Raw genomic sequence first — 25,827 nt, forward strand, 5'->3', positions numbered from 1 at the left:
AGACCTCAGTTGTCTTGTACTAGACAAGTACTATCTCCGTTTTTTAATAGATGACACCGTTGACTTTTTCTCACATATTTGACCATTTGTCTTATTTAAAAAAAATTACGTAATTATAATTTATTTTATTATGAGTTGTTTTATCACTCATAGTACTTTAAGTGTGATTTATATCTTATACATTTGTATAAAATTTTTGAATAAGACGAATGGTCAAACATATGAGAAAAAGTCAACGGCGTCATCTATTAAAAAACGGAGGGAGTATGTAGAGTTATTTTTTTTAAAAAATTATAAACTCTTTATTCAACTCAATAGCATTGTACATATTGGATAGCAAAATTCGAGATACTGAAATTGTCTCTAATATGATTAGCATAACATCTCCTGTTGGGATAGGGCAATATGGGATATATTTTGACAAGAGTAAGTTGGATTTAGGCATAGCTGAGATTTGGCTTCTTTAGCTAACTTATCAGCTAATTTGTTCAGCTCCCTTGGGATCCAGTTAACCTGCAAAAGATTCTCCAACCTTCTCATACAAATTTGGCTCCAAATTGGCCTTAAGCTCCAATGCCCTGGTTCTTCTTGAAAGTTTCTTCTCTTGCAAGTGTCCGCGCGATGATGGCACTATCTGTGAGAAAGTGAACTTCAAGAATCTGGCAATCTCCATTGCCAGTTGAAATGCTAGCAGCTCCCCTTCAAAGGTGATTGAGCCATTATGGTTGTGGCTCTAATAAAAATGGCATTATGAGAGGAAGGTATGTGAAAGAAAATGCCAATTCCTGTTTCGTTATCACTCCAGGCAGCATCTGAGTAGCATCTAATTCAATTAGGCAAATTCACCATTCTTCTGTTTGTATCTTCCTCATCAAGATCCTCCTGCATCAAATCATTTGAAAGGAAGTTTGTATAAGTTTTAATCATTGCTTTTGCTTCCATGCAAACTTGAGTTGGCTCCTTGATTTTTCCCTGAAACTTAAGATCATTTCTAGCTTTCCAAAGCTACCACATGATATTCAGAGTTCGAATTAGGGTGGAATTGGAAGAGCCATTGTTAATGATATAAGCAATAATAAGAGCCATAGGAACATTAGCAGGAAAAATATCAGTAGAGTTTTGCTTCTGAGATCATCCAAGTTAATTTACTAAAAGGACAAGAAAAGAGAAGGTGGAAATCTGTTTCTATTTGAGTATTTGACCACATCTGCAGCAGGCAGCTAAAATGTCTTGAATCCTCTGATTTAGCCTTTGGGAAGAAGGAAGGGCCTCCATGATGAGTCTCCAGGCAAAAGTTTTAACTTTGGGAGGGATGTATCTGTTCTTCTAGATTTATTTCAAGATAGAAAGGGATTGAGAGTGAACCTGATGAGCATTTGAAATTTCTCTTTTGTAAACCTCCTTGTAAGCACTCTTTGTACTGCAGATACCATTGTTTGTGAATTTCCAACATAGTTTATCTTTTGTTTCCTGTTGAATTATTTGAACCTGCAAAATTTTGTTAACAGCATGACCATTAAAAATGGAGTTGAGCTTGTGGATGTCCCAGCTTTTATCTGAATTCCAAAGATCAGAAACAAGAGCAAGCATTTGATTAGGAACGGAATCAAGATTAATGTAGTTATGGATATCATCTTCAAGGTTGCACCAAGGTTGGCTCCAAATGGAAAATTTCCCCTCTCCCAATTGCCAACTGACAGACTCCTTCAAAGTGCTTCTCATTGTCAGAATAGATCTCCAAAACACAGATTTAGAGGTGCTAGATGGAGCATTCCAAAAAGAAGAGTTTGGAAAGTATTTACCTTTGAGGATTTGTGAAACAAGATCAGGATTTGTAACTAGTCTCCAAGCAGCATTCAGGATCAAGCTCTTATTGACAGCTTCAATATCTCTTATCCCCAAACCACCTTCTTGAATTGGCTTGCAGATGTCTTTCCAAGATTTTAGGCACAGAGGCTTCTTGCACTGCCCTTCCTGTATCCTTGTCCACCAAAAGGTTCTAATAATTGCAGTAATTTTAGTAGTGAGCTTTTTTGGAAGAATGGTGGTAGCCATAAAATAAATAGGTAGAGAGGAAAACACAGATTTTATGGGAGTGAGTCTGCCTGCATGAGAAAGTCTGTTAGCCTTGAAAGTGTTGAGCTTCATTTTTAAATTTATCAACAATGAAATTGTAAATAGCTGACAGATTTTTATAAGAAACAAACAGAGGATGCCCAAGATGTCTTGAATTACTATCAATGATAGGGATAGAAAAGATTTGTAAAATCTTATTTTGAATTTGAGTAGGAGTGTTCTTACTGAAAAGTATACAAGATTTCTCCCAGTTGGGAGTTTGCCCAAATTTGTTGCAGAAATCTTCAATGACGTCTTTGATTTGTCCTGCTTCTTCTTCAGCTGCAGTACCTGTTTTGATAAGATCATCTGCATATAGCAAGGAATGAAAGGCTGGACCTTCCTGACTTAATCGCACACCTTCAAGTCTGTTCTGAATTAAAGCTTCATTTAGTTGATCAGTAAGTTCATTAACAGCAAGAACAAACAGATAAGGGGAGAGAGGACAGCCCTGACGAATACCCCTTTTTGCATCAAAAGAACCATAAGTTTGACCATTGATATTGACTGAAAAAACAGGGGAACTAATGCAGGCAAGAACCAGATCAATGAATTTGTTGTGAAAACTTTTTTTTTGAAGAGCCAAGGCGTCCCAATCGATCCTTCTTAGGATTCAACTCATGCGACGCACGAAGATTTTTCTATTAATAGAGTTATGGGCTAGCTCCACCGCGCCACCACCAACACTTCAAATCCGCTGTCATCACTCTACCTCTCCACAAATTGAAGGTATCATAAGAATCCTCATATCCAGTGCACCATTTCCCCTCAACCTCCTGGCTCAATAGGCTGTTGGAGCTTGCTGGAGCCAACACCGCGTCGCCGAGCCTCTAATTCAGCCTCTTGGTGGACGCACACGGCATCGCTGCTCTTGGCCGCCCCCGTCCAAGCAGGATCACCCAATAGCTTCACCTCATTGCCCTGGTGCTCTCACCACCTCGCATTTGGTAGAAATTAACCATCTTCCTCGAGCTATCTGTGAGGATTGGAGGGAGAAGACAAAACAACAAAAAGGAAGAAAATGAAAGGAAAAAGGAAAATTTGTGGGTTGGCCCACTTATCAGTGTGTGTAGGATTGGTGGATGTGCCATGTCAACGACCCTATGGCACGCCATACTAGATTTTGGACCAACTATGATACATTTAGCAAGATTAAGGATATAAAGATGCACTTTTCAAGTTTATGGACCCAAATAAAACCCACGTATAGGACATGTTTAAGGACTATGTGTGCATTTTACTCTTTGTTTTTGTTATTTTTTTTCCAAAAGAGTTGTGACAAAAGATTGAGACTATATGTTATTTTGTATGGGAGGTAGCCACAAATCACACAACACACAAATATTTTTTCGCATCGAAGGGAAATAAACCACACAAAAATAAATTTTCAGAACAAAGGGTAAGAAAACCTCCAAAAGAACAACTAGTTAGCTACCGATTGAGTTGGTGCCATGCTAGGGCTCATTTCGTTGTTGATGGCGCCTAATGCCTGCATGGGTGCGCCTTCGTTATGAACTTTGATGTAAGGTGGTAACCGCATAAAAGAATCATGTACCCTTAACTATGCATTCTATCAAAACCGGGCATAAAGCCTTTCAACCAAAACTAATATGAACAAACATATATACAAAAAATTTGCAACCACCAAATGGTCGTTTCAGTTCCACGAGAATTTGTTAAATAACGGTAAAAATATTACATGGGGTATATGAGAAGCAGAATGCATAAACCAAGCCATCCACATGATTAGTTCAAATTAAGGTCAAATAATGAGAACCCAAATATATTGCCAAGCATACGTTGAACATTGTAGGTCTGTTGCTGATTAATACTCCCTCTGTCCAAAAATATAAGGGATTTTGGTCAGATGTGATACATTCTAGTACTACGAATCTGGATAAGCTCCCATCTAACCAAAATCCTTTATATTTTGGGGGGAAGGGGTACATCTCAACCACAATTGAAAGAAGTCAAAATATAGCAGTCAAAGTGGTTGTACTTAGACGATAATACCATATCAGTAAAAACAAATAATGCAATGGCATTTCTAGTTTGCTATTTTCATAATCTTAATGCGAATGCTTTGTTGCAGCATGCTTTTTCTTCATTTGATCAATGTGTTCTTTCTCCTATAAAGAGGACAACTTAGGGCGCAGATACCAACTATGATTTTGGAGAAAAAAGAACCACCACATCAAACAGCTTCGAGACCGAATCATCAGGAGAACTAACAGCTGCAACAGCGCCATCCTGAAAAGTCCACCGAAACGTCGATCCCTCGAATTCTAAGCGAATAACCAGTTTTTCCTTAGACTTCACCGCGACAACATTCTGGAACAACTTCCCCTTCTTACATAATCTGTCATCGTACAACACGATCTCATGATCAAAGCCGCTGCTGAAGGCGGTGAATCTCACGCGATGAGGATTATCACTGTCATCCTTTGTAAAGACTTGTATGACAGCCTCAACACTGTTGAGAAGGAACATGCAGTCTACGTCTAGCAGGCAACGATCACTTGGAATCCGTCCATATATCATAGGATCTTTTAGGCCACGGTTCTCGATCTCAGCATACTCAGAAAGCAATTGCTTGTCATCTGATCCTCCACCTTCTGATTCTGCCTTCACCCAAAGATCGACTTCGAACAATGCATAACTTAGTATATACATTCCTCGGCAAGGGCTACAAAGAGGTAAGGTAATGGAATCCTGCAGTTATATTTATAAACTTGTAAGAATTTAATTAGAGAGCTTGAGCCATTTTGAAATACATTGAATAAAATTGAAACGTATAAATACATATTTCTGAGTGTAACGACGAACGAATTCCATAGGACACGTACACTCATGAATTCATGGTACGGTCTACACAATATTGGATTTTTTTTAATCTCATTAGCATTGTCTTAGATCGCAGAATTGGATACACAAATGGACCTCATATATAACAATTAATTAATAGTTTTATCTAGCACTTTGGATGATATTGAGACGTATAGGTGTATCTCTAGTGCCAGAGGTAATTAATTAACAATGGAATATCTATACCTCACAATACCTTGTATGGACTAAGGATTGGAAATGGTCATCTAATAAAAATAATGAGAGCAGAACATTACAGTGACAGCCAAAGCAAGTGATACACTCACATACGTGAACAAAAAAAAAAACTATTGAAAGCAACAAACTAATATCCTAAAATGCTAGTATGCAACTGCAAACATAGAACCTTATTTTCATTTAGAACCATAAAAAATGATAAGTATTTGACAGCATATTGGGTTCAATATATCCAAGCGAGAAAGAAGGCTAATTAGTGTTTATTTATGTCATACTTTTGAGAATCTATTTTAGCCGAAGTATAGAATTAAGTTCCTGAAAATAGAACCCTACCTGCTCAATCAAGATAGGATTATCTCTTGTGCGGTTAAAGACATAATTCCGTAGCCTGTCCAATTCATCGCGTACCGCAAAGATTCCATAGACACTAATGGGGTATGATTCGTTACTGGATAACTTCAAAGAGAAGATTTGGAGCATATCATTTGGCTCATTCATCCCAATAGTTGATGCAGCTGCAAATATGTACTCTCAAGAGATTAATAGCACGTATAAGAAAAGAAAAGTTGTAAGAGTGTACTCTCTCCGTTACATAATATAAGACTTTCTAACATCTATATGTATGTGGACAACGCTAGAAAGTCTTACATTGTAAAACGAAGGAAGTACATATTGGTAGCAAAGAAGATTAATTGATCAAATAATTATTAATGAATCCTCTAAACAGTTGGAATATAATTGACCAACACTTACTCTCAGAAGTAGTGAAGGTCAGGTATTCGTGATGATCACAGTAAATGCTTTTTTTGATGCAGTGATATGATGTCTTGGGAAACAGCCTCAAAGGATATCGTAGAAGTTGAGCATAATCATATCCCGACGCTACAAACTCTTTATATGCCTCCGTGTGTTCTGCATTCCTCCTGATGTATGTTGCTAGCCACTTGCGACTTATTTCCTTTGGAGTGAATTTCAGAAAACCCCATGTTTTGAGGCTAATGTAACACATAACCACAGGTTTTGTTTATTTTCTCACATAACCCCGTGCATTCAATCCAATTAACATAATATCACAGGTTTAAATGAGAGAAAGTGCCACAAGGGCAAGTGACATGGCAAACCTGCTCCACATCAGCTGGCCCCACCTGCCAGGTCAATACGTGGCCTATTAGGTAGGATCACGCGGGAGAATAGAAGCGCGCGTTTCCTGTTCCCACGCACACGACGCGGCGCCTCCCGTCTTTCTTGCGCACGCAGGCGGCGGCGACATTCCCCAACCATCTCTTGCATGATGGCCTCCGGTGATGATCGTGATGTTGACCTAGCTGGAGGAAGAGTAGAGGAAGAGAACTCGTTGGGTACCCATTCCTAGCAGGTAACGTTCATCCCTTTTCTTGTGATGATCATATGAATTGACTCCAAAGCATGCTGGTTGGTGATTTGCAAGGACACTCTGCTTCATGGTTCTTTGACGAGGAATTAAATCCAGCCATTTGATTATGTTTGGCTTGTCAAGAAATTAGGGCTAGTAAAATGTAATTTAGAGGAACCCATTATTGTTAGGGCATTACAACTATGCAATCGTTCTTCTGTTTGTCATTGCAAAATTGCTTTTCATCATTGGACCATAATTTTTTAAATAAAAAAAGCATGTAGATTGAACCATGTCTAAGACTATTGTATTACAACTATTATATTGCAGTCAGATATAAAACTAACCACAATTAACATTTAAAGGCCTGCAACAATTTTTTCTGCTTCACAAAAGAGCAGACATGGCTTCCTCTTTTTTTTTTCTCGGCAAATAGGTTGTATTTTTCTCTGCTTCACAATGTATATATTTCAGATATGGATTCGTTTTGCAAATTTCCTATGCCCTGGACCTGAATGGGTCACATATTAACTGTTGCTATGGTGCTTTTATTCAGACATGGGATGTTTTTATAACGCTTGCTCCATTGTTCTGCTTAATGCATAGAAATTGTCAGTTTTTTCCTTTCATTTTTTTTCATAGGAACACAGTGTCAGGCACCTTGGTGATCGACCTACTTACAAAAAATTCGAGCAGAAACATTGTCAGGTCCTGGCCATGTTTAATCAAACACACACAAGCTTTGTATTAGAAGATAGGAAGTATGTGTACAGTTTGATCAGTTGATGCAAAACAGAACAGGCGATGCTTGCCTTTGCATGTGCATGACGAGCTGCCCCTCTGAACTTGAAAGAGGAGGAACACTGCCGCAGCGAGCACGAGGAAGATGAGGGGTGCGTCGTCACGTGCGCGGGAACAGAGGATGGGTGCTTCCCCGCCCTAAATAGCCCACGCATTGATCTGGCAGGTGGGGCCAGCTGATGTGGAGCAGGTCTGCCAGGTCACTTGCCATTGTGGCACTTTCCCACACTTAAACATGTGGTATTGTGTTAATTGGATAGAATGCACTAGGTTATGTGAGAAAATAAATAGAACATGTGGTTATGTGTTACATTGGCCCCCAAAACATGGGGTTTTCTGAAATTCACTCTTTCCTTTGCTTGGTCCCTAGTGTACTTCTGACCTGAAGAGTTAATTAAGTTAAAAAAGGTATCAACCGTATGTATTTGCATGTATGAATTTGTAGCTCCTGTTTGGATTAACATAACTGTAATGGGAGATGGTTTTTTTCTCTTAAGTTCAACCCCCCTCCCCTTTTTCTAATATACCATCTAAATAGTTATAAAAATATATAAAAAAATAGAACATAGATTAATGTGTGACATATCGCTTAACAAACATACAAGTTTCAGTTTGACCTATACAAATTGTAAAAAAGAATAAACATGATTGTAAATAGTAACGTACTATCTAGAGTTTACTTTGTTCTTTTACTTATGTTGATTAAATTTAAACATGCAAGCTTATGTAGCAATATATCACATATTGATCGATATTGTTAATTTTGTTAAGAAAAAACTTTTTGGTTGACATTCAAAAATTAAAACAATAAGACATCATAGACAAAAGAGATATTTAACTATTTGCCACTCTTCTAAACCACCACTCTCTGTTTGCCACTTTTTCCCAATTTTGGTTACTTCGCTGCTTTTTTTTTTTTTTTTGTTATTTAGGTTAGATTCGGGAAAGTTTAAGAAGGAGAGAAAATTCATGGTTATTCTGTTATGTTTCTTGATAAATGTTTGTTGTAATCGACATGAAACATCTTCGCTTTGACACTCTTCATCTCCCTGTTTTAACTCCCTTTTCCTTGATTTCATAAACCTGTATCTATTTCATGGCCCAAATTAGTACCGAGGAGGATGGATTCACCTCAACTCGTTGCATGCAATGCAAGAAATGAATATGGTTGTTGATCTTTTTAATTGATTCCAGGCCAACATTAAATAGGAAAGTCTGAAATGGATCAACGGGGAACACAAGAGGACGGCTAAGTGTAGAATGGACATTTCACGTCACTTGTCCATGCTGATATGCCTATGTGTCATGCCATGTAAGTAAGTGTTATCTGATCATACGATTAATCATCCTGATCAGTCCCCTGACTCCGATTAGGGACATTCATTCGATCAGCTTGATCAGAAATCTGATCATTTGATTAATCGTCAGTCAGGTGCGATCAGATCGAGCACCTATCGATCACTTTCAGAACAAGTCTTAGGGTTGAGCACATCTGAATGTGTGCTACAACTGTTGGTTGCTTTATACGTACTAGGGCAAGTAAGTGATCATTCTGCCATCAATTATAAGCACTGTGATTGCTTTATACCATCCATTATACTATTTAGGTTCTGGTATACATAGTACCGATCAGGTCAATTAATCGAGGCTGATCGACGATTACTCATCCTGGTCGATCCCTTGGCGATCAGGATCGATTAGCGATCAGATAACATTGTACGTAGGCAAAAAAAAAAAAAAGGCAAAATATTAACGATATTTCTCTCTCGATTGATCGAGTGGGAAAATTCTTAGGACAATCTTGAAAGTCGCATTTGAATAGTGGCTGTTTCTTATAGTGGCAAAATTAATAGTTAAATTTTCCGAGACAAAAAGACTTTCCCATAGTAAATGTTGTATTTTTACCTGGGCAAACCGTCTCCTTGTCTACCACATCATCCAGTTCCACGCAGCTATACATGTCATCGACAAACCTGGTTAAACCGGCGTCGTCGTCTGAACCTGCATATGCATACATGCACAAGTTGTGGTGCAAAAGAATTCAGAGAAAGAACCATATACTTCATCCGTCCTAAAAATATAAGAACCTAAAATTGAATTAGTGTCTAGATAAATCGCACTAGAAAATGTTCCATTCAATCCTAAGTTTTTATATTTTAGAATGAAAAGAGTATACTAGTATGTATATGGAGATGCCAAAGTGTACGTACGTACGTACCATATTCTATGGGCGCTGGGTGAGCGGAGGCAACATAGCTTGTCGTCTCCTCCTCCTCCTCGTCGTGGAGAAGCAGCCGGTCTAGTAATTCCGGCGGGGATTCAGGCCGCAACGGCGGCATGATCAGATCCGTGCAGCCGCTGGGCTCGGAGGGTTCCCGAGATCCACCGCTAGGTTCATCCTCCCACGATGCCATCAGCCACGCCCCCACGCGACGCCGCCACTGCTTCCCTCGATCGACCGGCGCGCCGCCGCCGCCGCAATCGCCAGCGAGGGCAGCCGTCGAAAGACGGCGCGGCGGCGCCGGCGGCGGGTGACCAAAATATAGGGGGAAAAAAAAAATCTCCGGTCGATGCGAGAAATGGCGCGGAGTTGAAAGCCCACTAAAGCCCAAGGCCCACTTAGCTGCTGACACATGGGCCCCGGCCCGCTTGGCCCGCGGGACCCCATCGTCTCACTCACCTCCCCCCCGCTTCCTTTCTGCCTAGGGTTTCTCTCTCTCTCTCTCTCTCTCTCTCTCCTCTCTCTCTAATCGAATCGGAATCCATGGAGTCGTCGCGGTCGCGGAAGCGGGCCCGCCAGGACTGGGACGGCGCCGGCGCGCCGCCGCCGCCGGCGGAGCGGGCGGTGGTACGTCCGTCCGTTCATCCCTCTGTCTGCTTTGCTCGATGGGGGTGGTCGGGTTCCTAGGGTTCATGGGGGCTCCTGTGCTGACGTTGTGGTGCTTGCAGGTGGCGAGGGGCGGCGCGTCGCCGCCGTGGAGGGACGACGACCGCGACGGGCACTACGTGTTCGACCTCGGCGAGAACTTGAACCGACGATGTGAGCGCCACCCCGTTCCTGTCTCTTGGTTGGCTGAAAGGAGATTTGTGTGTTCTTAGATCCTGCCTGCTTGGAAACTGCAGTAGTTTTGTTCAGTTTTATGTGGTGCTGTAGAATTCTACTGCGAAAGTTCATTGCAATAATCGCATGAGTCATTTGGACATTGATTACCTAGTGTAATACAGTATAATATTGTATCTGTGTTCTAAAACCAAGGGAGGTGAATGAAACAAGGTTCCCGTTTGGATTAGCAACTTTCTGTTATGTTAATAAACTATATATGCCCTTGTTCCTTGCTTTTGTTCCCAGCATTTATTGATGCTAATTTTAGTTGAAATTGCAATAACCGTAGGGCTTTATAGCTATTTAGGTTCTGTGAGATTGTTCGTTGATATTCTTCTCTTCTTGGCTATGCAGACAAAATCTTGAGCAAAATGGGAGAAGGTTGGATTTTCTGCAATCTGTTCCCTAGTACCTGGTGTCTTTGCTATTATTGTAATGTAAAGCAACAGGAATCATTTTAAATTTTTAATAGGTACTTTTGGGCGTGTTTTGGAATGCTGGGACCGTGAAACACATGAATATGTCGCAATAAAAGTTGTTCGTAGCATCCGCAAGTACAGGGATGCTGCAATGATTGAGATCGATGTGCTCAACCGCCTTGCAGAAAATGAGAGATACAGATCACTGTGAGTACCTCAAAATATTTGATCCCAAAAATCTTAGTCTTTTCTGTTTCTCTCCTGATCAGTCTTCCTTACTGGCCAGCTGTGTCCAGATTCAAGGATGGTTTGACTATCGCAATCATATATGCATTGTAAGTCTCAATTTCATTCATTTATGCTAGTTCTAAAAATCTATACCAAATGTCAGTTGTTGATATGCGCATTTACAGTTCCAATATTCCATATTCCACTTTTCCCTGTTAGTTCAAAGTTTTGTTTGTTGGCAATTTACTTTGCTGGCCCTCCGAATATTCACCTTTTTGCTCGTAGGCAGTGAAACATGCTGCTATGTACGATATGGTAATGTGCTTGAATAGGATTTCCATGCTTATAAAACAGTTGTCGTTCTTTGCTCATAAAGGTTTGCCGATATGGAAACAAATCAAAGATAATTTTTCTTCAATGGATATCGATGGTTTTGTCAGGTTTTTGAGAAGCTTGGGCCAAGCTTGTATGATTTTCTAAAGAGAAATAGATACCAACCTTTCCCTGTGGAACTTGTGCGGGAGTTTGGACGGCAACTGTTGGAATCTGTAGCATGTGTGTGATTGTTTGATTCTGCATATCAATTCTTAACAAATTCGGTAGCTGCTGATTCATTCTTCTGTTGCTGAAAAGGAGCATGCTTGACCATCTTTTCCTTTCTTTCTTCTAAAATAGATATGCATGAATTACGCCTTATTCACACTGATCTGAAGCCAGAAAACATACTCCTTGTGTCTTCGGAGTATATAAGGGTTCCAGGTTCCAAGGTAATGTCAATCAGTTTTGTAGTGATCATCTGCTATTCTGAAACTAGGCATGCGGTATTAGCAGTTATGTTGAATGATCCCTTGGGGTTGTACAGAAGAATTCACAAGATGAGATGCATTTCAAGTGCTTACCAAAGTCCAGTGCCATAAAGCTGATAGATTTTGGTAGTACCGCCTTTGATAATCAGGAACATAGCTCGATTGTTTCTACAAGGCATTACAGAGCACCTGAAATAATCTTAGGTAAATTGGTTATCTTTTAAGGTTTGCTTTTATTTTATCTTGCTTGAGTTTGGAATATCCTTGCGATGAAGGTTAATGTGGCCTTGAGTATGCTCCAATGGAGCACAACAAAGGTGCAATTCAAAATCCTTGGATGCAATAATTGATAATGCTGTTAGAACTCTTATTTTTAGTGATTCGAAATGACAGAACTCATTAAAACAATGAAAACTTCTTGCCATCACTATAATCATGTTAGTATTGGCAGAAGAAATAGCACTTGGTCTACTTATTCGTCATTTTTTTCAGTGTACTATCTGATTATGCTTTATAGTAAAGTGGTAGGCATTTGACTGAGAAGAATGTTTTTATTAACTTGGTATTTTTAGAGATGGAGCATATATTCCTCCCTAGATAATTCTGATATTCTTGAATATGTTCCTATGACAGGCTTAGGGTGGAGTTTCCCTTGTGACCTTTGGAGTGTCGGATGCATCCTTGTTGAGCTATGCTCGGTTTGATATCTTGTCATGCATATTTTTCCTTTCTTTTACCTTAGCCTATGTTCCTAACCATAAAAAACCTTTAGGGGGAAGCATTGTTTCAAACACATGAGAACCTTGAGCACTTAGCAATGATGGAGAGGGTTTTGGGTCCACTCCCAGAACACATGATAAGGAAAGCCAGGTACATTGTGGCAGTGTGCACACTACTTTGATGATCGTTTTCTTTTACCTTTTTCTGTGTTGTCCTCAATATAGCAAGTAGTAAACGAATCTATGTTTTACTGTTTAATTTGGCATTTGACAAGGAAAATTTTAATTGTATCACTTTTTAAAAATATTTTTTGGGTTTTCCTTTCTATAGAACTTGACTTGTTAGTGGTATGCTATTCTGCCAAGTTGAACCCCTCAATATGTCCGTTTTCTTATACTAGCTTGTAATTTAACAACAGTTTGTTCATGTGTAGACCCAACCTTAAATCCAGGGTTTTTTTTAACAGTTTATAGTTACTCCAACTCACTAATACTCGAGTCTTATATTTCTTTTGATTGATTTATCCATAGTTCTCATATAAAGTAATAATAATAGATGCAACTCATGTGAATGCTGTTTCTGAGTACGTCATGTGGCTGTCATGTTAACTTTGGCTATGGTATGCTACCATTTACTGTCTTGCAATGATCAATCTTCTTCATTTTATACTGATTTTCCATATTTGCATCGTGTATGTCAACTGGAATATGCAGTTCATCAGCTCAGAAATATTTTAGACGAGGAGTGCGTCTAAATTGGCCTGAAGGTGCTGTTTCAAGAGAGAGTATCAGAGCAGTCAAAAAACTAGATCGGCTAAAGGTTTTGGTTCCCTCAATTATGTCTCTTTTTTTTTGCTACGTATATCCCCAATCTAAATTATATCTCTAAAATTCAAAACAATATTATGCATATTCCTGTTCTTCAGTCTATCTCCTGTCTGCTACAAGTAAAAGAAATACCATGCATAGAAACATACAAATCAAGAGTAGAAGCAGAAGCTGTTTTTTTTAATGTAACTATGCATCTATAGTTAATGATTTGTCTGAATGAAGGCATATTATGTTTGTAAATGTTTGATATAGAGCTTATTTCAGTTTTGTCAGGGTGCAGATAGAAAAAATAAAGTTCCATTTTCTTTGGTGAACTGGTCCTCTTGTAGTGTAGTATCTGTTTCATTTAGTGATTTACTATGCTGTTTGTGTGGTAAATTCAGAGTATTATTCTGCTGGTTAGTAAAATTATTCCTTCAAATTTCCACTAAGAGGAAATGAGAAAGTATTAGAAACATATTCTGAAATATCTGTTCTGAAGAAGATTCAACTTACACACCTCAAACATTATGGACTGAAACTTCAGGACTTAGTGGCGAGGAAGGCTGATCATTCAAGGGCGGTGCTGGCAGACTTGTTATATGGGCTTTTAAAATTTGAGCCATCAGAGCGTCTTACTGCCCAAGAAGCTCTAGACCATCCATTTTTCAGAAATACAACATGAGTACATGATCATGCTGACTCTACCCCTCCCAATATGTACGTGAAGAACCCAAGCCTGGAGAAAGCAGGCGCAAGGCCATTCCCATATAAAGCAGAATGCCTTCAGCTCATCTGTACCATACATCTTCTGTAAGCTGAGCTATAATGCTTGTGGTGGTGACACGGCATAACTGTTACGTTCACCCGATGTAATGTACAATAGCATTGAATCTAGGGAAGGTTGATGTAGCAGATGGAACTTGTGCATTGTGAGTTGTGTGATACATGAGGAATTGCATTGCGACTCATGTCGCAGTGACACAACAATGACCAAAGCAGGCCATATATGCCCCTTCCAAATGCTTGTATGATGTATCCTTGCTGGGGTGTTCATGTTACTTAAACATCTCTGTATCCTGAAGTTCCGTTGAAAGCCTGACAAAGTACATAGTAGGGTTGGCACTTGGCGCCTGTTTGTCCTGTTTGCAACTTGCCATGACTTCCTGAAAAATGTTGTGCATACACTGTTACAGATTTGAATCTTCAAAATGCAGAGAGCGAGAGGAATTTTGATTCGACAAAGAAACTGCATACCGTGAGAATATTTGTTGCAATGGTCGATAACTCTTTTTTCTTTTTCCATCTTTTGGCTTTGGAAGCCAAATCCAAATCCAAAGCGAAAGCCGATCTGGTGGCGATTTGGAAATCTGTCCTCTTGAGTCTCGACTGCTGCTGGTGTCTGGTGACACATGTGTTGCTGGGCCAGTGCCCTTTTTGTCACATGTGGAACAACCCCTATCCCTTTTTTCCTTCACAGTGTCACGTCGCACTCCTTTGGCCCGGTGTTCGGTCGGTGTTCCCACCTCGGCCCGCTGCTGCAACTGCAGCGTCTGCAGCGACTTGTGATGGTCTGGTCAGGGCACGCACACGACGCCGCGCCATGCCATGCCAGCTTGCCTGCACTGCAACGTGGGACACGGACACGGACGCCGCCGCCGGCGAGCCGTGGCATCGCCCGGCGCTGCTGGGGGCAAGCACCTGGATGCTGGGTAGCGAAAGCGAACAAGGACTTCGTGCCAAGTCGATGAGAAACACAAGTCGATGAGAGGACACCTCCACGCCATGCCATGCCATATCGAGAGTCCAGGCTTTGTGGGTGGCTGCGTCGTGTCCGTCGCCCTCAACGTGGCCCGTCAGTGTCCGCGGCAGGACTCGTCCTTTCTCCTGACGTGGCCGCCCGGTACATCAGAAACCGACGAGGCACAACACTGCCCAGCTTGGCAGGGCACTCTCTGTTTACGATCACCTTATGATTCGTTTGCCAAAATTTAAATTTTAAGACTTAGGCCTGGTTTAGTTTCCAACATTTTTTTCAAATTTCTAACTTTTTCATCACATTAAAACTTACTTATACACATAAATTTTTAACTTTTCCGTCACATCGTTCCAATTTCAATTAAACTTCTAATTTTTAAGTTTTTTTCATCGCAATTTGCTTTTAAATCGCCAGTAACTTTTATTCGCAAACTATGTTTTGGACTGATAAAAAAGTACGGCTTATAATCAGCGTAAGCGAAATAATAACCTACAAGAGTCGGTTCTGTCTTTCGTCTTGCTTTATTATCAGCCGTAGCTTTATAAGTTTTTTAGTTGGCTTAGGATGATTACCCGCACAAACGCAATTTACATATGATTAATTAAATATTAATTATTAAAAAAATATTAAAAATAGATTTATCTGATTTTTAAAATCAACATCTACACGAAATGTATCATTTAACGTTTAAAAAATGTGCTAATGAAAATCAAGGAATTAACCGATTCAAATTGTAGTTTAGAACGGGCACTAAATGTTGAGATTTAATCTTATTACTGCTAATTTTACCCAATTAAACTACGGATTATAATTGCAGCTCAACCAATCCCCTTCTTTGAGGAATTAGCCACCACCACAACCGATATAGATTGTCTACGGTACTGCAGCCTGCAGTAGATCAGCCACTGCCACCACTCACCACTACAGAGTACAGAGGATCGGCGCCCACCACATCACCCATGTCCCAGGATCCAGGCCATACAGAGATCACCCGAGTCCCAGGGACCCAGGCCATACAGTGATAAGAGGGAAACAATAAATGTTTATTACTATGCCAATTAAAATAAATAAATACAATAGGTATGATTAAAGCTTAACTGGCTAGATTTCTTACAGTGAAACTAATCAATCTAATATTTAAAATGCTAAATTTAACACGACGATAAAATATTCTTTTAGTGATAGATAATATACTCGTCGATAAGGAGATACTTGTGGTGGCTTCATCAATCAAAAATACGCCGGTCTAATCTTTTATAGGTGTTTATAGTGATAGCCGGATAAGATGTGTGTATATTTATAAGGACGAGTGTGCGTACGTTAAAAATAAAGAAAACAAAACAAAAGCAAAAGATAGATATATAGAAAAAAAATAAAAAGGGGGCGGGGGGAAAGAAGAGGCGAACACAACACCTGGAGGAGAAGCCGCTATCCTCGCGACGTGCGACAAGGATTAAATCAAATCAAGCCGTCTCGCCTTGGGTCTCCCATCCCTCCCTTTAAAAAAAGGGCGCATCATCTCTAAACTCCCCTCCACATCTCCAAACTTCCAATTTCTCTCTCCCTCCCTCCACATCTCTCTGTGTTTCTCTCATTTCTCCTCTGTTCGCGGCGATGGCGGCGGCGGCGAACGGCGGCGACAGCAAGGGGTTCGAGGTGCCGAAGCTGGAGATCAAGTTCACCAAGCTCTTCATCAATGGCCGCTTCGTCGACGCCGTCTCCGGTACGTCGCTGCGTGCTTCCTAATTAATCCTCCCTCTTGCATCTTTCACTTTTTTTTTATTATTATTCTTCTCCTGATGCTTTTTTTGACTCACGAAAGTTAGCAACAAGAAGCATCTGTTAGTACTTCTGTTTCTTTATTGTTTGCAACTTTTTTTTTTTTACTATCTCCGTTTCATATTAGAAATTAACATAAACTTCTTTAAGTTTAATAAATTTTTTAAAGAGATAGCAACATCTAGAACACAAAACAAACGCATTATTAAAATATATTAAATATTAGTTTAAATGAAACTAATTTAGCGTTGTAAACGTTGCTAATATTTTCAATAAACCTGAACAAACTCAAAAGTTTGATTAGAAAGAAAAATCAAAATGACTATTAATGTTAAACAAAAGTTTGATTAGAAAGAAAAATCAAAATGATTTATAATGTTAAACAGAGACAGAGAGCATTAATTAGTCACAGTACTGCGACACCCTGCGCTTTTAACACCGTAGATAAATGTGATAGCTGAGTAGTATCAATAGCGTGTTAAGAAGTGCGGGGCGTCATAGGACGCAAGTGAGGGTGATTTATCGTGTAAAAAAGATAGAAGAAACCGAATGTGAGGATGAGACAATGGTAGTATGGTATCTAGATTTAAGCATTGCTTCGGAGAATTTGTTTACTGAATGAATGCATGAGTTTCACCGAATTTTCGAATAAATAGGTATAATTCCTGTAAAGTTCATTAAAAAAAACCTCTATTCCAAAAGAGGCTTAAAATATTACTACCAAATATGCATATTCAAATGTATGTTGCATGGTCCACCCTGTTCCATGTGGAGGTAAATCAAATGAGGCCTAATATATTAATTACTACTACTGGACAACTTGCTAGTTATGGGGCTTAGCTAGGGATCAAGTCAAATATGCCAGGATTGTGCCAATGCTGAAGACAACTTTGGACACGGGCATCTTTGGGATATATCAAAAAATTTAACACTTAACTGATATTGGTTATTTGATTGTGTGGTTGTGAGAAACAAGAGCTCAACCTGCTTACATGTTAGGTACTTCCAAACAGAAGTTGTGCCATGCCATCACTCTAGTTTTTTTCTTTTTTGAAAAATCCATCACTGATCAAAACAGTAGAAATTATGGAAGCCTCTTTTTGACCAAGATCTAGCTTTTTTAAATAAATGCAAGAAGATGATCAAACACACACCACACACATTTCTACATACATCTCATCACCAAAGATCTTGAGCGGATGGGTACGTATAGAACACGTCATCAAACCCCCCAACATCTCATTTTCAATAAGATATTGCTCGAGAGAAACACACGTCATGGAGAGCTGAAAGTTGATGTACTTCCAAGAGAGCGAGAACACTACAGCTGCATATTACGTGTGAAAGACTGAAAGTCTGAAACTGTAGAGCCTGAAGAAGGGGAGAAAAAAAAACAGAGCTTCGACTCGATCCGTGTGAACTCTGAACTGAAAGTTAGGAAATTAACAGCAGATTTTCCAGGCAGTGACGCCTGTAGCTTGTATTAAATTTTAGATGAAAGCAATTCTTCTTTCTTTTTTTTTCCCTGGGAATGATGCGTGTGTCCAAGCTATAGCTTAATTAGCTAGTGGCGGTGAGCCTATGGAGCGTTGCGAGACAGGCACTGGCACTGTGGGAAGAAAACGAAGGGTGAGACAGAGCTTGAGAAGGACAGACAGATCCACACAGATGGCGAGATGTATCCATATGAATATGATAGTAATATGATGAATTGTGTGGCAACATTGCAAAATGCCACATGGTACCATGGAGAAATATGCATCACAAGAGCTATATCATGTGGCACATCAGTGTCCGGGAGAAAAGGCAGGGTAGTGGGACACATGGAAAACGCGGTAATTTTGACAGTAACATACTACGGTTTTAGTCAGGTCAAGAGTTGACAGCACGCAGCTTAGTTAGAACTAAGTACTCTCCCTCCGTTGTCGAATAACTGACACGGTTAGCTGTAGGGGTCTCACTTTGATTATAAATTGCTTTTTAGATAATTATATTACGATGAATTAAAGTTGTATGATTAGAAGTATATTTTTAAGTATTTGTTAAATTTCTGAAAAAAAGGACGAGCGGTCAAAAGTTTAAAATTAAACAGTGGCGGTGTAAATTATTTGAGAATGGGTGGATTACTTTCACGGTGGTTTCTATTGGTCGTAGTAGAAGCAATATGAGCCGTTGATTTACAAGGGTCTTATCCTATTTTACGGGACAGTTATACCAGGCAATGTCTAAGTTCAATGCATATGCAACGATCAGTGCATATATATACACACACGCACGAGTGATGAATCCTGTTGACCGTTGAGAGTGAGCTGTTCGGTAATCTGGCGTTTTCAGGGGCTTAATTAGGTTTATTTTTCATAAAGCATCTGTAGCATTTTCTTTCTTTTCTTTTCAATAAATTAGACACGGCCGGCCGGGCCGTCCGACCCTATAAGTCCAAGCATGCCGCTATTGCAGATCACACTAGCTTGCAACGTCGCTTATGCAGACGCCAATAAAACTGGCATTATTGTGCTACTCTCTTCCTTTTACAACGTAAGTCATTCTAGCATTTCTTTCTCATATTCATATTGATGTTAATGAATCTAGATAGATATATGTTTAGATTCATTAACATCAATATTAATGTGAGAAATGTTAGAATGACTTGCATTGTGAAACGGAGGAAGTAGCTTTTTATTCTTTTAGGAAAATTGCATTGTTGTGCTAAGCTAGGGGACGACGCCTGCAAGTATTTCAATGCATTATTGTGCCCTGATTGGGCTCAACACTCAATTACGTGTTGCTTTTTCTGAATATAAATTATGGGAGTACAAATTAAGTACAAATATATCTGATCACATATTTCTCATATTTTAGTACTCCATTGACCATCCATCCTCCATAATAATATTATTTTTCGTGCTAGCCAAGTAATGATTTGGATATATATAAATGATGAATAGGATGTTTTTGAGCAGGATTCATTCCTGGTAATATTTTGCAAGGAATTTAAAACATAGGCCTACTTTGAAATGGAGAAATTTTAAAGAAATGTTGCGTAAATTAAATTAACTTCTACGAAAAGCGTACAAAATTCTTTCGTTCGAAAAGAGCTGTTCATCTCAGCGCGATTAGACTAGTTCATACTACTAAAGGATGAAGTACTAGTATGTAGTAGGTTGAAAGTGCTTTGAAATTCAATGTCTTTATTAGTATTTATTTTTATCTCGCAAGACATACGTGTACACAATATTATGATATCTCTAGAGTAACAGGCTCAAATGTAAAAAAGTTCACGTGTTAATTAGCAATAAGAAAAATGTATGACATGTCGCCCTTCCACTTTGACATCTTGTCACTAAGTAAGCATCAATTATACACCCCATTAAATTGATAATGACATTCAAAAGGTGGGATTAGACTATATTCACAATCATAATAAGCAAACCAGACAAGTGGATGGTGAAAAAAACAATGCAAATTTGTCATGCTGTGGAAAATCTACTTGGACCTAACATAAAAAAGCTAGAGGCTAACTGATCCATCCAGTTAACATTAAGAAAAAGACATACATATGTAAAAGATGAATAGATAATTTTATCTGATCTTCCGAGAAAGCTCTAGCTAGCCTGGATGGTTCTGTATATGAGAGATTATATATGTAATCTTGAGATGGTGACAACCTAATTAATTAACAAGCAAGCATCCAGGCTAATAAACCAGTGACTGCTAATAAACCAGAAGTACTGTAGACAATGCCCATTGAGGTGTCCCTGAACATTTTTCAGGTCTGGGTCTGCTGGCTCTCAAACACTAACTAAGTCAGTAAAAAACACCTTGTATGTCATCGGAGATCAGATAATTAATCTGATTATGGTAGCGGAATATTATATGGCTCTGGTTCGTCTGGAACAATAATAATTTGGCTCCTAATTAACTCTCAAGTTTCATGATCAAATCCTGGAATTCATACTGGGGATCGTCCAAAATATTTCCTTCAGAGTGTCTGTCATGCCGGTGTCTTCTTCCATAATTTTTTTTTTTAGTTACAAGTGTTTGTGTCGTGGAAGCAATTGCAAGTTGTTGATCAGAGATTCAGAGACCTGATGGGTAATTTATCTTAAGAAACATGCAAATATCAGTCTAGCTAGTTGATTCAGAATCGCCATGTGTGGTAGTTATCGTGCAAGCGTGCAAATAGTTCAGTTTTTTAAGCTACGATATGTTATCGTCATGTGACATTTGGTAATCTTTTTTTTCCAATGATTTTCTTCGAAACTAGACAACCAGTAGTTAGACGTCAACGCTTTGGTTTTTAATTGCAACTAGAGTATAAATAAATTAATTTACTAATAATTAGGGTCCTGTATATATATAAATTATTTCCCTTGCTTGTTACGTGTGCAATTAAGTATAAATAAACTAGCTAGATGCATTATTATCGATCCACATTATCCACTTAATTGGGTAGTAAGGCTACTTCTCAGTTCTCACAAGTGTACTTATATGCGTCTATGTGAGAATCTCTGAACATTATTGTCCCTTTCCCTCTAGTCAAACCCTTCTTTTACAATTTATTCACGGCTATTAGTACTATTCTTACAATTCGTGTTCAGAATACTAATTTAATAGGGCTACCATAATATATGTACTTTTAGCACTTTTTTCCTTTAAAAGTACAATAGTATATATCGATATCTACGAACATATCAGTTGACAAGTTATTTTTGCTCTTTAAAAATACAATAAGATGTTCTATTATACAATCATACGTGTTAACGGATCTTTTCCTTTTATTTGCAGGCAAGACATTCGAAACCCGTGACCCGCGCACCGGCGAGGTCATTGCCAAGATCGCCGAAGGAGACAAGGCCGACATCGACCTCGCCGTGAAGGCCGCCAGGGAGGCCTTCGACCATGGCCCCTGGCCAAGAATGTCCGGCTTTGTAAGCGCGCCTCTCTCTCCACCATCGCCCGAAACCCGTAACATGTTGCTCTTAACGGGTCGGATCCAAACCCGTTAGTTAATACCAGGCGGCCCATTTAGTTATACCGCACTAATTGGGCCTAATTAAGCCCAGCTTAACTTTGAATTTTTGGCGCCAATTAATGGCTGCAGGCGAGGGGAAGGATCCTGCACAAGTTCGCGGACCTGGTGGAGCAGCACGTGGAGGAGCTGGCGGCGCTGGACACGGTGGACGCCGGCAAGCTGTTCGCGATGGGGAAGCTCGTCGACGTCCCCGGCGGCGCGAACCTGCTCCGGTACTACGCCGGCGCGGCGGACAAGGTGCACGGCGAGACGCTCAAGATGTCGCGGCCGTGCCACGGGTACACGCTCAAGGAGCCCGTCGGCGTCGTCGGCCACATCGTGCCGTGGAACTACCCCACCACCATGTTCTTCTTCAAGGCCAGCCCGGCGCTCGCCGCCGGCTGCACCATGGTCGTCAAGCCCGCCGAGCAGACCCCCCTCTCCGCGCTCTTCTACGCCCACCTCGCCAAGCTCGCCGGCATCCCCGACGGCGTGCTCAACGTCGTCCCCGGTTTCGGCCCCACCGCCGGCGCCGCCATCTCCTCCCACATGGACATTGACAAGGTCTGATTACTACTTCTTCCATTTCATATTACAAGACTTTTTAGCATTGTCCACATTCAAAAATCAAAATATGTGCCTAGATTCATTAACATCTATATGAATATAGGCAATGCTAGAAAGTCTTATAACCGGTTATAAACGGAGGTAGTACTTGTCATTCTGAATTTCTGAATTCCGATTGATTACTTGCCACATGTCTGATTATGCTGCTTATGCTTGATGGTTTTCAGGTGAGCTTCACCGGCTCGACGGAGGTCGGCCGGCTGGTGATGGAGGCGGCGGCGAAGAGCAACCTGAAGCCCGTGTCGCTCGAGCTGGGAGGCAAGTCTCCGGTCATCGTGTTCGACGACGCCGACCTCGACACGGCCGTGAACCTGGTCCACATGGCCTCCTACACCAACAAGGTCGGTCTCTTACCGGCCATGTCGTCAGAAAACCATCTAGCTGGCATAAGCACAGCATATTGTGAAAATCTCATCAGCTTTCCACAACAATTCTGTTCTGTTGCAGGGTGAGATCTGTGTCGCCGGCTCGCGCATCTATGTCCAGGAGGGGATCTACGACGCTTTCGTGAAGAAGGCGACCGAGATGGCCAAGAAATCGGTTGTCGGAGATCCGTTCAACCCGCAAGTTCATCAAGGCCCTCAGGTATTTATATGCTAGATCAGTAACCATGCTCTGATTTTTCAACCATACAAACTTCAGAGAACCAAAAGATGTTCAGCAAAGCTGTAATAACCACTTGTGTGCAATTACAACGAAGATTGACAAGGAGCAATACGAGAAGATCCTCAAGTACATCGACATCGGTAAGCGCGAAGGCGCGACGTTGGTCACCGGAGGGAAGCCCTGCGGCGACAACGGGTACTACATCGAGCCCACCATCTTCACGGACGTCAAGGCATGAACATGACCAGTGTGCTCTTCACTTCTCAGTGCTAAAATATGACCAGTAGCATTTTCAAAGAGACCAAAAATACACATTTCCAAATCGTGCGGAAAACTAATAGACCCCTTTTGCGCAGGAAGAAATGTCAATCGCGCAAGAGGAAATCTTCGGGCCGGTGATGGCCCTCATGAAATTCAAGTAGGCATCTTTTTCTGAACATTTCCAGCCTGACTAACATCACATGAACATCTAACTGAAAGCCTGAGACCACTGGATCCTGAACATTATATATTTTTTTCACAGGACGGTTGAGGAGGCGATCCAGAAGGCGAACAGCACCCGGTACGGCCTGGCTGCCGGCATAGTCACCAAGAACATCGACATCGCGAACACGGTTTCGCGGTCGATCCGAGCAGGGGCAATCTGGATCAATTGCTACCTCGGCTTCGACCCCGACGCGCCGTTCGGGGGGTACAAGATGAGCGGCTTCGGCAAGGACATGGGCATGGACGCCCTTGAGAAGTACCTCCACACCAAGGCGGTGGTCACCCCCCTCTACAACACCCCTTGGCTATGATCTGATGATGAACAGCACAGAAAGATTAATTACAGTGGAAAAAAAACATTTCTATATATACATCAGCTGAAAGGTTGGGTTATATTTGTGGTTAGTTGATTGCTTGTATCAAATATCAATTTGTCGGAATAAAGACAGTATATTTCAGTTTCTCGGTGTGTTTTTTGTTTGTCTGATGATCTGACGTAAACCCATAAGAAAAAGGTTAATGACAGTATACCATCAAACGCTAACCGACACCGACACATTGACTTTTTTTGCGTTGACTTTTTCTATTGCTCGGCAGTAATTTGAAATCTTGACAAATCTGTTTTTTGAGGTGATAAAGGCGCATCGGCCTCGTTGACAAATAAGAAATTGATTGGTCATATGCAATTTGCTAGAAACAAGCTAGCTAGGACCTAGGAGTATGATGCTCAAGAGGGACAGTTGCAAATTGGAGTAAGATATTGCAAATTTAATTTAATAACTGGAATATGTATAGCATCCCAAAAGGCTACTTTTCTGATCGTGACTGATTAACAGAAGACCAACCTTGGATCGATTGTCAACGATACAGTGGTCCAGAGATCTGTTGTTTTCCAATTAAAAGTCTGCTGGAAGTTGGACTAACAAATTGAAAGTGCAGATCAATATAGTCCCTTCAGTCGCAACTAGATGTTATTTCGACAATATATAATATGACATGGCAACTTTAACTGTTTACTCCGGTCAAGGGAGCATTTTATTACCTTGAAAATATCTTCAAAACACAACTTTAACTACTAATTTACCCTCGTAAAATAAGACTATTACTAATTTCTATTGCATATATTTATAAGGCAAAATTTTCTAGAAAAAATTCATAGATTATGGCTTTTGCTGATGGATATCATCAAAATGTGGTTTGGCTTGGGGACACCTTAAAAAGGTGATAACTTGCTTGAGGACACTGTGTCGGCTAATTTACCATTTCCAACATGTTTGAGCAAAGAGATATTTTAAAATGACTATAATGCCCCTCCCATCCGTGTGAACGAGGCAAGTACGTTTGGTTCGAACCAAACTGTATCCCTACCCATCTACGCTCTCTCACTCTCAAACCCTAGCAGGTGGCGAGAGGGTGAGGAAGAACGAAAGGGCAACATAGATATTGAGTGGATATTGTAGTTTAATGGATGTGGTGTCCTCTGGCAATTAAATTACCACATTTTTAGGTTGTGTTCAGGCAAATTCATGTTTTACTAGTGTCCAAAAGCAAAAAACCATAATCTTTGGATGTCCTATACTAAAATGTGCTTATTTACGAAACATGACAAACACATAATACTATGAAAATAGTTTTCAAGACAAATCTACATATATGATTTTCATGCATATGGTGTCAATATTTAGAAAGCATTGATGCTTAAAGTTTTAAAATTTTGATTTAAGACATTCAAAACGATATATTTCTATGACTCTGGGAGTACTGAACTACTGATTCTTGTTGTAAATTGTTTATAAAATCCATTTAAATTATATTTTTAATAAAAATACTTTTTGAGGCAAAGCATCTTGTATGATTTTCATATAATCAACCTACATATTTAAAAGATAAATTTATACTCTAACTTTAAAAGGTTTGATAGATGCTTGTCCAAAACAATTAGGGGCAGTACTATTTGTAATAGGAGAAAAGTACTTCTAACCTCTAAAGTAATTAGTAGTACTATCAAATGCATGCTGAGATAGTGACGTGCTCAGGTAAGCTAATTTCATCCATTGGGCTATAAGAGCAGGTACAATAGCAAGCTATAAGCCAACTATAATCACATATCGAAAAGAAAACAG

At 40.0% G+C, this 25,827-nt stretch overlaps 4 protein-coding genes across 4 annotated transcripts; 2 read left to right on the plus strand and 2 right to left on the minus strand.

The window, feature by feature from the left end:
- Nucleotides 1-3,942: 3,942 nt before the first annotated feature.
- LOC127779438 (uncharacterized) lies at nucleotides 3,943-6,187 on the minus strand. The gene is made up of 3 exons (XM_052306250.1): nucleotides 5,932-6,187; nucleotides 5,512-5,693; nucleotides 3,943-4,827 (listed from the first exon to the last, which is right to left on the minus strand). The coding sequence occupies exons 1-3, from the start codon at nucleotides 6,185-6,187 to the stop codon at nucleotides 4,279-4,281; spliced, it is 987 nt and encodes a 328-aa protein (XP_052162210.1). The 3' UTR covers nucleotides 3,943-4,278.
- Nucleotides 6,188-7,337: 1,150 nt separating this feature from the next.
- LOC127760283 (uncharacterized) lies at nucleotides 7,338-9,848 on the minus strand. Its single transcript, XM_052284515.1, has 3 exons — nucleotides 9,570-9,848; nucleotides 9,257-9,352; nucleotides 7,338-7,733 (listed from the first exon to the last, which is right to left on the minus strand). Exons 1-3 carry the CDS (start codon nucleotides 9,763-9,765, stop codon nucleotides 7,618-7,620), a joined length of 408 nt encoding a protein of 135 aa, XP_052140475.1. The 5' UTR covers nucleotides 9,766-9,848; the 3' UTR covers nucleotides 7,338-7,617.
- Nucleotides 9,849-10,069: 221 nt separating this feature from the next.
- On the plus strand, nucleotides 10,070-14,696 carry LOC127752414 (serine/threonine-protein kinase AFC3). Its single transcript, XM_052277758.1, has 12 exons — nucleotides 10,070-10,199; nucleotides 10,301-10,391; nucleotides 10,809-10,835; nucleotides 10,927-11,080; nucleotides 11,160-11,208; nucleotides 11,542-11,656; nucleotides 11,777-11,868; nucleotides 11,964-12,111; nucleotides 12,541-12,605; nucleotides 12,680-12,777; nucleotides 13,341-13,446; nucleotides 13,984-14,696. The coding sequence occupies exons 1-12, from the start codon at nucleotides 10,116-10,118 to the stop codon at nucleotides 14,119-14,121; spliced, it is 1,167 nt and encodes a 388-aa protein (XP_052133718.1). The 5' UTR covers nucleotides 10,070-10,115; the 3' UTR covers nucleotides 14,122-14,696.
- Nucleotides 14,697-16,605: 1,909 nt separating this feature from the next.
- LOC127754141 (aldehyde dehydrogenase family 2 member C4-like) lies at nucleotides 16,606-24,165 on the plus strand. Its single transcript, XM_052279619.1, has 8 exons — nucleotides 16,606-16,918; nucleotides 21,760-21,902; nucleotides 22,076-22,549; nucleotides 22,780-22,953; nucleotides 23,060-23,197; nucleotides 23,313-23,450; nucleotides 23,575-23,636; nucleotides 23,742-24,165. Exons 1-8 carry the CDS (start codon nucleotides 16,810-16,812, stop codon nucleotides 24,013-24,015), a joined length of 1,512 nt encoding a protein of 503 aa, XP_052135579.1. The 5' UTR covers nucleotides 16,606-16,809; the 3' UTR covers nucleotides 24,016-24,165.
- The last annotated feature ends 1,662 nt before the right edge of the window (nucleotides 24,166-25,827 follow it).

This window comes from Oryza glaberrima, chromosome 1 (assembly GCF_000147395.1).
Source record: "Oryza glaberrima chromosome 1, OglaRS2, whole genome shotgun sequence".
NCBI lineage: Eukaryota > Viridiplantae > Streptophyta > Magnoliopsida > Poales > Poaceae > Oryza > Oryza glaberrima.

Excerpts from the sequence above, each read along its gene's own strand:
- LOC127752414 (XM_052277758.1), top strand. The coding sequence starts at position 10,116 with ATGGAGTCGTCGCGGTCGCGGAAGCGGGCCCGCCAGGACTGGGACGGC. Across the intron at positions 11,209-11,541 it reads ATCGCAATCATATATGCATT|GTTTTTGAGAAGCTTGGGCC; the intron begins GTAAGTCTCAAT and ends TGGTTTTGTCAG. Across the intron at positions 13,447-13,983 it reads AAAAACTAGATCGGCTAAAG|GACTTAGTGGCGAGGAAGGC; the intron begins GTTTTGGTTCCC and ends CTGAAACTTCAG.
- LOC127760283 (XM_052284515.1), bottom strand. The coding sequence starts at position 9,765 with ATGGCATCGTGGGAGGATGAACCTAGCGGTGGATCTCGGGAACCCTCC. Across the intron at positions 9,353-9,569 it reads CCCAGCGCCCATAGAATATG|GTTCAGACGACGACGCCGGT; the intron begins GTACGTACGTAC and ends ATGCATATGCAG. Across the intron at positions 7,734-9,256 it reads CAAGGAGACGGTTTGCCCAG|GTCAGAAGTACACTAGGGAC; the intron begins GTAAAAATACAA and ends TTAACTCTTCAG.
- LOC127779438 (XM_052306250.1), bottom strand. The coding sequence starts at position 6,187 with ATGTGTTACATTAGCCTCAAAACATGGGGTTTTCTGAAATTCACTCCA. Across the intron at positions 5,694-5,931 it reads GACCTTCACTACTTCTGAGA|CTGCATCAACTATTGGGATG; the intron begins GTAAGTGTTGGT and ends ACATATTTGCAG. Across the intron at positions 4,828-5,511 it reads ATCCTATCTTGATTGAGCAG|GATTCCATTACCTTACCTCT; the intron begins GTAGGGTTCTAT and ends ATATAACTGCAG.
- LOC127754141 (XM_052279619.1), top strand. The coding sequence starts at position 16,810 with ATGGCGGCGGCGGCGAACGGCGGCGACAGCAAGGGGTTCGAGGTGCCG. Across the intron at positions 22,954-23,059 it reads TGGCCTCCTACACCAACAAG|GGTGAGATCTGTGTCGCCGG; the intron begins GTCGGTCTCTTA and ends GTTCTGTTGCAG. Across the intron at positions 23,637-23,741 it reads ATGGCCCTCATGAAATTCAA|GACGGTTGAGGAGGCGATCC; the intron begins GTAGGCATCTTT and ends TTTTTTTCACAG.